We start from the raw sequence: 13,095 nt of genomic DNA on the forward strand, positions 1-13,095 counted from the left end.
CTTCCAATGCTAGGGACAAATGCTGGTTTCCTTTGCTGTCTCAGAGGAGTGAAGGCCAGCCCCGTGGCGCACATCTGCCATTCAAGCAACAGGGAGATGGGTTTAGTAGTCACAGGAGTTAACATCAATTCTGCCTCAAAGAACAAACCAAAGCCAGGCATAGTAGCACACACTTTTAATCCCAGCACTTGGGAGGCAGAAGCAGGCGGAAGTGTTTTGAGGTCAGCCTGGTCTGCCAAGCAAGTTCCAGGATACCAGGGCTACACAGAGAAACACCTTATCCCCCCCAAAAAAAAAAAAAAAATCAATGGCCAGCTGTGGTGGCACGTGCTTATTTTGGTTGTTTTTTGTTTTTCTAGAGATGGTTTCTCTGTGTATCTGACTGTTCAGGAACTCAACTGTAGAACAAGCTGACCCTGAACTCAGATCCTCCTGCCTCTGCCTCCCAAATACTGATATTAAAAGCAAGCGTTACTGTTGGGCGGTGGAGTCCCACGCCTTTAATAACAGCACTCAGGAGACCGGCAGATCTCTCAAGTTCGAGGCCAGCTAGGGTGTTGTGGTGGACTAACATCCAAGCCAAATAATTCGACTGTGCTGAAGATAAGTCCAGTTGGGCTTGTTGACAGCAGGTTTCGCCCATAGAAGGAGGGGGCAAGGAAGGTCATGGGACTTCACCCGCGTTCCCTGCTGTTCCTCACAAGCAGCTATGTAGCTGGGGCCTAGGCAGGGGCTAGAAAATATAGGCAAGGAAGAGGTAGGGGAAAAGACTATCTGTGCAGCGTGGGATAGGTGTGGCCTTTGCAGGTAGCACCACACACAAGTAAGTAAACCCTGTAGGCCCAGTAAATTCACTGGTTCCCCAGAATCATCTCTGATGGAATCATATTTCGGTCTACCCTTCAGACGTAGAAGGGTAGACATTGTGACACTGTTTAGGTCTTCATCCGGAAAGCACTTTTGTTTTTGGAGGTGGGGACAGGATCCCATTGTAGTACTGACTGACCTGGAGCTTGTTATGGAGACCAGGCTGGCCTCAAACTCGGAGATCCGCCTTCCTCTGCCTCCTGAGTGCGGGGATTAGACAGGTACGCCACTACACCCGGGAAGTAACTTTAACAACACGGCTACATCCTGAGACCCTATCTCACCAAAACAGAACAAAACCAAGTAACTGCAGCCTAGGGACCCAAACGCCCCCTAGCAACACGCAAGCGGGTCAGGAGCGGCGCGCGCGCTATGGGAGGAGCCAAACCTTCCGAGTCTTTCCCACAACAGTGGTGAGTCTCGGAATGAATTCCGAAGTAATCCCGACCTTAAACTATCCTCTCTAGCTACTTATGGAACTGCTGTGGTAGCCTGGGAAACGTTGAACCCGCCCATGGGCAAGGGGCGGATTTCCGGAGCGGCTCTAGTGGGAAGGCAGGACTTCCGGTAGCGGACCGTAGCTGGCTGCCCAGCGAGTTCGCCTTCGCCACATCCCGGGATGTCACAGCTGGGATCTCGGGGCCGTCTGTGGCTGCAGAGCCCCACCGAGGGACCGCCCCCTATCTTCCTGCCGTCGGACGGCCAAGCCCTGGTTCTCGGTCGGGGACCCCTGACCCAGGTGACGGACCGGAAGTGCTCCCGAAATCAAGGTGGGCGCGGGAGTGAAACTACGGCATCAAGAGCTGCAGGGAAACCTGTGCCTAACCTGGAGTTAGACAGGGCTTTCGGGGAGGGACAGAGCGGATCCGGGAGATTGTCACCGGGTGGAGGAGGATGCTCGCAGCAAAGAGACGCCTCTGGGCAGGATCTATCAGGCCATGCCCAAGACCTAGGTCTACTCAGTGTGTCTTATGGAGCAAGCCGACCCTACAGATTTAAAAAATCGTAGGTCCCGGTCCTATCGAGAGATAAACTGTTTCGGGCCGGGGGTGACACACACCTGTCATCCAGGCACTTGGCTGGTAGAAGTTTAAGGTCAGCCACCAGTGTGTGGCGACTTCTAGGCTACCCTGGGCTACTTGAGGCCCTGTGTTGGGGAAGGGAGGAAAGTGCCTTTTCCTTCGGAAGTGCAAGACGAAGTCTATAGCTGGCCACGCCCCATATGTGATGTAAACCCTGACTCCATCCCCTTACCCTCAGTGGAGCTGATTGCAGACCCTGAGACCCGGACAGTGGCAGTGAAACAGGTACCAGTGTCTCAGCAACGAGTAGCAAGGACTTGGGGTAAGGGGTCGGGGTGGGCCGCAACCCTTCAGAAGGTTAGTAGGTATTCCCTTTTCCACCGTGCCAAACTGGACTCCTTGTGACCTTTCAAAGTTCTGATTGGTAGCATGCAATGAATAGGTGGGAGATTAAGGTCTGACTGGGAGATGGGGTATTGGAATTGGTGGGGAAGCAAGTGTTCCCTGAGGAGTTGGAGCCGACCTTGGTTCCTCCTTTCTTCGCAGCTGGGTGTTAACCCATCAACTGTTGGGGTCCAGGAATTGAAGCCAGGGTTGTCAGGCTCTCTAAGCTTGGGGGATAGCCTGTATCTGGTCAATGGCCTATACCCCCTGACCCTGCGTTGGGAAGAGATTAGCACAACGGGATCCCAGCCAGATACTCCACCAGGCACTCCTCCTTCGGATCCAGTGGACAGGGAGGATGCTGAGCCTCAGAAAAAGCGGAGACGGAAATCATCCCCTGGCTGGGAGAGCTTAAAGAAGTTACTGGTGTTCACAGCATCTGGGGTAGAGTCCCGGGGCAAGGTGAGGCCACAGTCCTGCCGCTTAATACAGAGTTTGCTGTGCAGCCCTGGGCTAGTCTTATCAAAGTCTCTGAGTCTCAGCTGTTTGTTGTGAACAGAGACTGAGGTGCAGGATACAGATCAGGCCCTGTAATCAGTGATGATCAGACCTTTCTTGGATGTGTTTATGGGTTACTCTGAAATGATTAGGCCACAGAAAGTTTGGGGTCTAGTCCCTGGTTGGGCACTCAGTCAACAGAGAGTTTTGAATTTAAATTTTTATTCATTTATTTATGTGAGCCTGCTTGATTTTATGTGTACCACATGTATACAGATGCCTGCAGAGGCCAGAGAGCATTGGGTTCCCTAGAGCTGAAGTTACAGGCAGTTGTGAGCCACCTGATGTGTGTGCTCTGAGCCACTGAGTCTTCTTTTCAGCTCTTCCAACAAAGACGGTTGCTCTTTCTGAGCTGATAATCTTCCAAGAGATGCTCAGGGAAAAGGGGAGGGTGGGACACAGGTCTCCATTAAAGACTGGAAAGTGGGGAGCAGAGGACACAGGAGCAGTGAGGTACTGCTCTCCTGCCTCACTCATGCACACCCTGCAATAGGAGTGTCAAAGGGCCGGTGTCAACTGTGGGGAGAGTCCCTGTTGACACAGGGGAGTACCAAACACAGTACTGCTGTCCCTGTGTTTGGTGATACCAGGTGGCTGCCTTTGACCTAGATGGGACTCTCATCACCACTCGTTCTGGAAAGGTCTTCCCCACTAGCCCTAGTGACTGGAGGTGAGGTGGTGCCTGGCAAGAGGGTGGGAGCTCAGGTCCTCTAGGTTATAAGTCATTGCTGCTTCCCACCGACCTTAGGATTCTGTACCCAGGGATTCCAAAGAAGCTCCAAGAGCTGGATGCTGAGGGGTACAAGGTATGTGTGTGTGTGTATTCTCTAGACTCCAAGAACTACAAGGTGCGGGGCCTATGTGCATGTGTGTGCATGAACACATGCATGTTTGTGTAGAGTTCAGGCTGAGCTGTGGTGTGGTGAGCGCCAGTGTGTCCTTGTCTATCCCCAGCTGGTAATCTTCACCAACCAAATGGGCATTGGGCGAGGGAAGCTGCCGGCAGAGGTGTTCAAGGCCAAGGTGGAGGCTGTGTTGGAGAAGCTGGGGGTCCCATTTCAGGTACAGCCAGGGACACTGAGGGGCTGTGTGGGACAGGGACCCAAAGAGAACATGCCAAGGTGTGGAATGGAGGCCTTGGCTGGGGTTGTGCTGACAGAAATGACCTTGGAAGTCCTAAGCACAAGGACAGTGTAACTTGGCCACCTCAATAGGTGCTGGTGGCAACTCATGCAGGTCTAAACCGAAAGCCAGTGAGTGGCATGTGGGACCATCTGCAGGAGCAGGTGAGCATCCTCCTCCCTTCTATGTGGTCATTCCCAGCCTGGCTCCTGGTGACCTGCTGCCCTCGTTCCTTTGCCCTTCCTGGTCCTTGCCAGCTGTCGAGACCGGCACTCCCAATCTCTGAAGAGCAGAGTAGCTGAGAAGTCGCATGTCAGGGGTCTTGCACAGCACACATTGGGAAAAACTACACAATAGAGGCCTAGTGGTGCAGGGTACCAGGTTCAGCATGTCCAGGTCTGAAGCAGTGTTAGGTGAGCAGAGATGCTCATAGCTGAGGGGAGAGCCTGGCAGGAATCGGGGATGTGGGAAATTGTCTGAGAAGGAAGTGGCCAAGGGTAAGAGCATACAGACCCAGGCAGACCCTGACAACCCAAGTGGGAAGAGCAGGTAGTCAGGGTTGCTCTGGGATGTTTGCCCTCTGGAGGCCACTGGGGAGCAGGTGACACAGCAGCAGCAGCAGCAGCAGCAGCAAAGCCCTTGTGTATGGTGGTCCAGCCAGCCCCTCTGCTGTCCCATATGGAGGGGCTTCTCACTGCCTCTCTTTGCAGGCCAACGAGGGCATGCCCATTTCCATTGGTGACAGTATCTTTGTAGGAGGTAAGAGGAACAGGCTTCTGGGGGTATCAGGAACCTTGTCTGAGCTTAGTGGTACACAGGGTCACCTCCCCTTACAGATGCAGCAGGGCGCCCAGCCAACTGGGCGCCAGGGAAAAAGAAAGACTTCTCCTGCGCAGACCGCCTGGTAAGCTGTGGTATCACCGTGCCCCCATCATTCCCGCCCACGAGCTCCCTCACACCCACCCCTGCTGTGCCTCTGAACTCTTCTGACCTCTTTCCCCAGTTTGCCCTTAACATCGGCCTGCCCTTTGCCACTCCAGAGGAGTTCTTCCTGAAGTGGCCGGCAGCTGGCTTTGAGCTTCCAGCTTTTGACCCGGTGAGGCCCAGAGGGATAAAGGGGGAGGCCCTTGCTTGGCGCCCCAGGCTTATACTGCCATCACTTTTGTTCCCATCAGAGGACCATCTCCAGCGCTGGGCCCCTCTACATCCCAGAGTCCAGCGTACTCCTCAGCCCCAACCCAGAGGTGGTGGTCACAGTAGGATTCCCTGGGGGTAAGATGCCACAACCCAACCTCTGGCTGCCCTTGGCAATCATTTGAGTCCTAGACACTAGCTGATGGCTACATTGCTCCCACAGCCGGCAAGTCCACCTTCGTACAGGAGCACCTGGTGTCAGCTGGATATGTCCATGTTAACAGGGTGAGTGGGGCTGTACCTACCCTCCCTAAGCACTGTTCTGGGGGCCTAGGGGGGTCCCCAGAACAACTTGTGACCTGTCCTAGGGTCCCATAGGACACATTGGGGTCATGGCAGCGCTGTGTGAGCTCATGCCAGGCAGCACTGAGGCAGGGGAAGCGAGTTGTGATTGACAACACCAATCCAGATGTTCCAAGTCGGGCCAGGTAATAGAACCCCATGGTGGTGGTGGTGGGGGGGGGGGCACTGAGTGCTGGGTAGCAGTGACAGCAGCAGCACTTGCCTCCTCCATAGGTACATCCAGTGTGCCAGAGATGCGGGAGTGCCCTGCCGCTGCTTCAACTTCTGTGCTACGCTGGAGCAGGCTCGCCACAACAACAGGGTAAGCCTCTTCTCTCCAGACCGTGCCCCTTGTCTAAGGCCCATGCCCTGACCTCTGCGCCTCTTTCTGCAGTTCCGTGAGATGACTGACCCCTCGCATGCACCAGTGTCAGACATGGTCATGTTCAGCTACAGGTTCAGGGGCTCTGGGAGACTGGAGGGTGCAGGAGGAGGGGGGCGGGGGGGAGATGCGGAATCTTACCCTCCCCAACTCACACATACACCCCACCCCACCCCACCCCTCACAGGAAGCAGTTTGAGCTACCCATGCTGACCGAGGGCTTCCAGGAGATCCTTCAGATACCATTCCAACTACGGACACATCCAGACCCTGCACTGCAGCGGCTGTACTGCCAGTTCTTAGAGGGCTGAGCCCACAATAAACACTGATGCTACTATGCTCACCACCTTGCTGGAAATGTGAGAGACAAACCTGCATGGCATTCTGAACTTGGGCCTGGGAACTTGAGCAGCCAGGCCCATTTTGGGGTTAGGGAGTCAGCAACAAGTGTCAGAACCCAGTTGAGTTTGACCAGGTACTGTAGATTAAATTCAAACTCATCAAAGAAAGGCTGTCATGTGGGTAACTGTAGCCTGATGAACCTGACTTTCCATGTACTTAGATGGTCTAATGGCACACCCCCCCCCCCAAACTGATCTGCACATGGGTTGGACCCATACTGTGTGACCTCAGGATATATCCATCTTGCACTGAGTACAGAATTAGCAGAGACAGCATGTGGGTTTAAAGGCTTTATTAGGGAAACATACAGGGGCAAGGACCATCCTTGGAGACCTCAGGACGCTGTCCTCCAGGTTGCTGGGCAGGCACAGTCCCCAGGAGCCCCTGCTCAGAAGCATCTGACCTGGGAGGCAGTAGGAGGGGGTGGCTTCTACTCGTGAGACTGCACCCTACCCCTCTAAGGCCCTGGCACCCATACCTTGCCAGGGATACAAGTCCCAGAAGGCAGTGCCTCGTGTAGTAGTTTCCCTAATGCCAGGGCCACCCTGCTGCTTCCTGGGAAATTAAATGCTGCTCACCAGTCTCCACTGGGCCTCGTCTGGGACTGTGGCCTGCCCAGCCTGGGAGTCCACTAGCCACCCATCTGCAGAGAAAAAAAGCCAGGGGAGGTTCAAAAGTGGGTACCCAGGGGCAGGGCCCATGAATGCATGCACTGCAGAGCCACCTCACCCCTCGCTGCTGCTGCTCCTGCTCCAGGCTTCTCTGTAGGACCTGCTGCTGGTTGGCAATGACACGACGGATACCGTTGACAAAGTTGCTCTGGTCATGTGGGATGAGGCCAATGAAGATCTTTTTCTCCGAGGAGTAGAGAAGCATGAGCACACGCACCTCACAGGAGGCCTTGTAGGAGAAGTGCACACAGCCCGCCTAACAGCAGACCCAAGTCAGGACGATCATTTACCCACTTCCTTGGTCACAGCTGACCCATCAAGCAACAACTAGATCCCTAAAAGCAGACCCCAGGGGTCCAAGGCTGCCATGCAGGTGTCCCCGCCCCCCACCCCCCGCCCCCCACCTTGGGCAAGCTCTGTTCCTTCACACTGGAGAAAAAAGGCTCATGGCACTCACAGACCCTGGCTGTGTTAACAGTGCCAATAACCAATAACAGATGTCCTGCAGGACCAGCTCCCAAAGGGAAACTGAAGCCCCAGAGCTGGAAGATCAGGATTTTGGGAGCTACGGGCCTCCAAGTTCCCTGGGAATTCTGGGCTGAGCTCAACAGCATGCTACTGTTGGCAGTCTTGTGCTATGTTATAAGGCAGGGCCCTCTCTAGCTAGGGGCCCTGCTGGTACAGTGTCTATGTAATGACAAGCCTGGTGCCTCAGTTCTCCAGAAGAGGCCACCAGTCAGGGTATGAGGCTGCAGGGACTGAACATGCAAACATAGGAGGCCCTGGTGCAGCTAGCAGGCTGCAGGCCGCCCCACCACAGCTTCCACAAGCAGCTCATGAGCCTGCCTCTCCTTGGCTGCTGCCCTCCACTCACGAAGCCATTGTCCATGATGCGGCACAGGCTCTTGAGAGTCTCCATGTCCTTAGTGAAGTGAAACTGCACCAAGCGGGAGTTCCGAAACAGCGGCACCAGGGTGGTCTGTGGGAAGGAGGGCCGGGCAGCACTGTGGGAGCCGGGCCGCAGCTCCGCACCAGCCCACCACGGGGTCCCCTGCCCACCCCATCATGGCACCCCCGCCACTCACCAGCAACTGCTGTGGGATGAGCTGCATGAAGAGCTTCCGAGGCCACTGGTCTGTCCTCCTGCCATACCAGACATCAGGTATCAGCCACCAGGTCCTCCCACAGGGACCCGGCACTGCCTTTGGGCCTGCCTGTTCCCACCCCACCCCACCCCACTTACAGGATCTCCCCTTGGTTCACGTAGACGTGGGATGGCAGCCATCGCTTGGACCGGCTATTGGGCTCAGGCCTGGGCTTTGGGGCAGAGCAAGAGGGTACTTCAGGGGAGGGCTGGGGAGGGCCAACAGCCCACACAGCACCCGCAGCTCACCTCCTGCCACTCCATGACACCACTCCATGCCAAGAATTTGTTGTTGACAATCTGAACAGGTCCAGAGTGCACGCCCCCAGGGCCCACAGCCTGTGGGACAGGACACTAGTTAGTAAGCTACCAGCAGCCCTGACCACAACCCAGCAGGCTGCAGACTGGTCTTGCTTCACTGCCAGCATCCTGTGCTCCCAAGTGATCCAAGACAGGTCTCAGCCCCTGGGTGGTATGGAGGCCCACATCTACCTTTAGTAGGTAGCAGGAGGATGCCATGAACATTTAGGCCAAGTGCCAGGACACATGGTAACCCTCCAGAGGCTTACGGCCTCTTTGCCAAACCTGCCACCTTCGAGGATTCTACACTCAGGACCCACCCCCTGGTTGTCCCCTGTCCCCTTCAAAGCCTATAAAGTGACTTTTCCCACCAAGGCCTGTCTGGAAGTGCACTGCCTCTTCACAGCACACTCCACACCAGTCAAACGCTGAATGGATTCCAACTGTGTGACAGGGCCAGGCTGTGCTCAGCTGACGCACCTGTTTGCGGGTGGTGATGACCTGCCGTATGGCATTGACAAAGCCACTCTGGTCGTAGGGGATGAGGCCCATGAAGATCTTCTTCTTAGATGAGTACAGGAGCATGAGCACACGCACCTCGCAAGGAGAAATGTGGGGGAAGAGCATACAGCCTGCCTGTGGGGACAGGGCTGCAGATCAGGTCCTGGCCCTCCACTGAACATCTGACCTGCTTCAATAGGCCAGAATCACCAAAACACAGCTCAATCAAGGCTTTCCTGAGAGCAGGTCACTCTCTCTTGGTTACTTCCTCCTCCACCCCGATAACTACAGGGCAGGGACAGGTGGGAGCCAAGGACCTATATGGCTATGTGTGTCCCTCCCTTCTCTACCGACCCCAGCCTTGCTTCTGGCTTAATAGCAGGTGGCAGGGGGCTGGAGATAAGGCTCAGCAGTAAGAACTGGCTCTTCTTGTTTGGACCAAGGTTTGGTTTCCAGTTCACAGTCTTACACACAGTCCATAGGATCTGATGCCCTCTTCTGGTCTCTGCAGAACCAGGCATACACATGACACACACATACCATAAAAAAACAAACCAAAAACCAATCCTTAAATTTTTAAAAACAGGTGGTAGGCCAGGCTTCTATGCCACCCAAGGCAAGCCACCTCCCATTTTAGGGTCCCAGTTTTCCCACCTGTTAAGACACAAGAACAGCATTCATAGTAACTGCTACGCAGCTATAACTACACAACACTAGCTGAGGTGCCAGGCCCTCTCCAACAGGAGGACAGGCCACCCCATCCTATGCCAGGGTGTAGAAGAACCTGCACCTCATTGGCCAGCCTTTTGGACAACTTCTCCAGACCTTGGGCCCAGCTCCAGGATACTATTCCAGAGCTGTTGCTGGCACAAGGTTGCGGCTTCGCATGTCCCAGTCTGTGAGGCCCAGGAAAGGGACACATCCTTGGAGGTGGCCAAATGGGGAGGGCAGACCAACCTAAAGTAGAGCTGGGGATGGGCCTGGAGTCTAATCCTCTGTGTGCATGGGCTAGTGACTTCCTCTCACCCTGTCCCACCACCTGCTGCATTCCAGTGACCTCAGATTGGGTCCACAACAGTAGGGGCTGGCCACCAGATGACAAGTGCACCACCAACCATTACCTCCCCCCGCCCCCCCCCACACACACACAGAGGGCCATAAGAAGCAAGGCCTGCTGGGCTTCACTTCACAGCAGGAGACAGGGAGCACCATGCACTCTGGCTCATGTGCCTGTTGCTTCACAGTACCACCCCACCAAGGTCCTAGGATGGATGACAACTTAAGAGGTACAGAAGATCCCATCACAGGGCAGAACTAGGTCCCACCCCACTGCCGCCATCCCCACTCACGAAGCCGTTGCCCATGATGCGGCAGAGGCCCTTGAGCGAGTCACAGTCTCTGTTGGTAAAGTGGAATTGGGCCAGCTGAGAGTTTCGGAACAGGGGGCCCAGTGTGGTCTGTGGATGACAAGGGCAGCCGCTGACGATGGTGAGTCATGTTGGGGAGGCCCTGGGGTCAAAGTCTGGCTCTGGGGGCCCAGTCCATCGGTCTCACCAGCAACTGCTGTGGGATGAGCTGCATGATCAGCTTCTGGGGCCACTGGTCCGTCTCCCTGCAGTAGGGAGCGCATCAGAAGCCATTCCCTGCATCCTAGCTGCCCCGGGCTCTGCCCACCCCCACACTCACTCACAGGTTCTCGCCCTGGTTCACGTAGGCCTGGCAGGGCAGGGTGCGCTTCAGCTTGGCTGTCGAGTCCGAGAAGGGTCTACGCTTCTGCAGGCAGGAAGGAGTGGAGGACTCAGAAAAGTGCCCAGGCAATCAGGAGCCCCAGTAGCCCCAGGGCTGGGGCCAGCCAGGCTCACCTCCTGCCACTCAAGGACGCCACTCCAGGCGAGCAGCTTGTTGCTGAGCCGGTGCTCATTCACTGCAAGTCCCCCAACAGAGAGCCCAGGTGAAGAGGGCCCAATAGGCCCTAGGGCCCCAAAGACTCGAGCACCTTCCTGCAGCAGAGGGGAGAATGCTGAGCTCATTCAAAGCTAGGCCATTCCACATTTCCCAGAGGGGACATCCTCAGGTCCAGACTCAGGCCTCTGGTACACACTCCAGGTCCAAATCCCTTCCCCAGCAGTCAAGACCTCCAAGCAACCATTTTGGCATTCTCACCCTCAGACTAATCAATCAGAAGGCTGTGGGCTGCATCTAGGGCCCCAGGGCTCAGAGCCACCCTAAGGTCACTGTCACCCCCAAGAGACAACTCCCACAAAGGATGGCATTCCCTGAGGACCCAAGGAGACATCAACCAGAAACCAAGTAAAAAGACCATCTTGGAGAAAAATGGGGAGACTCCCAAAGGCTACCTTGCACCAAAAAACGTTTGACCTGAATGAAGGCTGAATGATGGTGCTAAATGAAGCCACCCTCCACCCAGGGTACAAGCTAAACTCTTTTCAGCTAAAACATTTCCAAATAAATAAGCGGGCTCCTGGACCAGCCTTTGAACAGACAGACCCGTGCGTGCCTCCAGGCTGAAGACCCTTCAGATACCGCGATCGAATCCGCTGCTCATTTCTAAGCTCATGAGGCCTTTATACCCTGCATGATGACAAACCACAAAGTGTTCTCCCGGCGTCTTAAGGTGCAGACCAGCCTAGGTCTTCAGTTAACACTGCTGAGGGGCCTTCGTGATGAGTATAGCCCTGCAGCACCAAGCCCTCGGGGCACCTGGCCCGCACACATGCTTTGAGACAACACTACAAGCGGTCACACGCGTTAGTGTGTGCGCACCACACAGTCAGGCCTAAATGAAAACCAGGCAAACATACTTAAGGGCCCCCACGAAATCCCAAACTAAGTTGCTTATGGTAACTACAATGTGTTTTTGCCTGCACCCCACGGACACCAGTATGCCCACAACAGCAGAGGGACACACTGGAAGCAAACAGTAGGGACTCTACTAAGCGTGGCTCCAAAGTTTGTGTCCACTCATGCCCGACTTTGCTGCACATTGCATGGCAAAGCCAAGACACATTTGTGGGGACTGGACGCATCTGAGAACCCAAGGAGCAGCTTCAAACACTAAGGGAACTCTTCAGGCCTAAGCTGAGTTACAACAAGGGGTGTGTCTGCGTTCTGCAGGTGATCCGAGTGGCGAACCCGCCTCAGCTCCGGCGAGGGGAATGTAGTCACAGGGGAGTGAAGTGGTCAGAGCCAAGCCAGGGAATAGCTCACAGCTGGCCAAGCATGCACAGGTGTGGCCACGAGTCAACCATCACAGTGGGCAGTTTTATTTCCCCACGAAAACCTCAATGTTTCTAGAAAGTGCGCACACGCTATAGTGTGGGCAGAGGTGACAGCCACACGAACCTACAGAGCCGAATGTTTACCTTAAGGCTTAAGGTCTGGGCTCGCCGCGGGGCGGGCAGGCGCACAAACGGAGGGACTGTCCACAGTCGCCATCTGGCCCCGGGGGACAACGCCCCCGCGAGCAACAGCTGGGCGCAAGTGCACACGCCGGGATCCTCCGCCGGCCGCCTGGCGTATTTCCAGACCCGGAGCCCGAGGACCAACTTCGCAATTGGAAAAACAAGCGCGCACGCCAAGCGCCCCCCGCGCGCTGTGCAGTCGGCCGCGCGGTCAGCAGTAATTCGAACCCGCCCCGCCCCCGTACCCCGCCCCCGCCCAGGCCGCCGCGCAACAAAGGGGAGAGCCGGGAGCCGACCGAAGGCTGATCCGGGACCCCGGGTGCGCCCTCCCGCGGGAGACCCGTGGGCGCTGCGGACAAAGGCTCGCGCCAGGGGAGGGGCGGCAGGGCGGGGCGTGCGTGGAAGGCTCTGGAAGCAGACCCGGGGACTCACCATGGGAGGGGCCGAGCGGGCCCGGATCCGCGGGGGCTGCGGGCCTCGGGGACCGGAGGGCCAGGAACGTGAGCGCACGGCGCGCACGACCAGGGGCCGCGGTGGCCGGCCGCGACCTCCGAGGGGCCCCGGCACCGGAGCGGTGCGGGGCACGGCGCGGGCGGACCATGGCGAGCGGGAGGCCGCGGGCCTCACGGGGGGGGCTGAGGGTCCGCCGACCGATAGGCGCGGGAGCGCGGCTTCGGGAAGACGTGGAGCGGGACCGCGGCGGCGGGGGACGCGCCGCTGAGGGGTCGCCGCGGCCAAACCACTGCAGCGAGCGGGGGAGCCCGGCTCCAACCAAAGCGGAAGAAGAGGGGGAGCCGGCGCAAACCAACGGACTATGGAGAAGGGGAGTGTGTGCTGAGAAGCA

At 56.5% G+C, this 13,095-nt stretch overlaps 2 protein-coding genes across 4 annotated transcripts; one reads left to right on the forward strand and one right to left on the reverse strand.

The window, feature by feature from the left end:
• Positions 1 to 1,262: 1,262 nt before the first annotated feature.
• On the forward strand, positions 1,263 to 6,155 carry Pnkp (polynucleotide kinase 3'-phosphatase). 3 transcript variants are annotated; one of them, XM_027420727.2, is made up of 16 exons: positions 1,271 to 1,637; positions 2,128 to 2,174; positions 2,436 to 2,735; positions 3,422 to 3,501; positions 3,580 to 3,637; positions 3,786 to 3,893; positions 4,046 to 4,117; positions 4,664 to 4,712; positions 4,790 to 4,857; positions 4,957 to 5,049; positions 5,129 to 5,225; positions 5,311 to 5,372; positions 5,466 to 5,575; positions 5,664 to 5,751; positions 5,824 to 5,885; positions 5,999 to 6,155. In XM_027420727.2, exons 1-16 carry the CDS (start codon positions 1,487 to 1,489, stop codon positions 6,120 to 6,122), a joined length of 1,569 nt encoding a protein of 522 aa, XP_027276528.1. In that variant the 5' UTR covers positions 1,271 to 1,486; the 3' UTR covers positions 6,123 to 6,155. The 3 variants fall into 3 exon arrangements, 2 of the variants coding, with proteins under 2 accessions (XP_027276528.1, XP_027276529.1); XR_003486382.2 differs by lacking the exon at positions 5,999 to 6,155 and having other exon boundaries at positions 1,263 to 1,637; positions 5,456 to 5,575; positions 5,824 to 5,878; XM_027420728.2 differs by lacking the exons at positions 1,271 to 1,637; positions 2,128 to 2,174 and having other exon boundaries at positions 2,600 to 2,735; positions 3,594 to 3,637.
• Positions 6,156 to 6,490: 335 nt separating this feature from the next.
• Positions 6,491 to 13,060, reverse strand: Ptov1 (PTOV1 extended AT-hook containing adaptor protein). Its single transcript, XM_027420729.2, is given in 13 exon segments — positions 6,491 to 6,856; positions 6,943 to 7,140; positions 7,759 to 7,863; positions 7,970 to 8,027; positions 8,128 to 8,201; positions 8,278 to 8,367; positions 8,809 to 8,964; positions 10,179 to 10,286; positions 10,384 to 10,441; positions 10,520 to 10,602; positions 10,692 to 10,829; positions 12,684 to 12,813; positions 12,815 to 13,060. Coding segments are annotated over 13 exon segments (1,248 nt in total). The 5' UTR covers positions 12,853 to 13,060; the 3' UTR covers positions 6,491 to 6,844.
• Positions 13,061 to 13,095: the final 35 nt, after the last annotated feature.

The sequence above is a fragment of the Cricetulus griseus genome, chromosome 6, assembly GCF_003668045.3.
Source record: "Cricetulus griseus strain 17A/GY chromosome 6, alternate assembly CriGri-PICRH-1.0, whole genome shotgun sequence".
Lineage (NCBI taxonomy): Eukaryota > Metazoa > Chordata > Mammalia > Rodentia > Cricetidae > Cricetulus > Cricetulus griseus.

Excerpts from the sequence above, each read along its gene's own strand:
- Pnkp (XM_027420727.2), top strand. The coding sequence starts at position 1,487 with ATGTCACAGCTGGGATCTCGGGGCCGTCTGTGGCTGCAGAGCCCCACC. Across the intron at positions 5,226-5,310 it reads CACAGTAGGATTCCCTGGGG|CCGGCAAGTCCACCTTCGTA; the intron begins GTAAGATGCCAC and ends TTGCTCCCACAG. Across the intron at positions 5,752-5,823 it reads AGGCTCGCCACAACAACAGG|TTCCGTGAGATGACTGACCC; the intron begins GTAAGCCTCTTC and ends CTCTTTCTGCAG.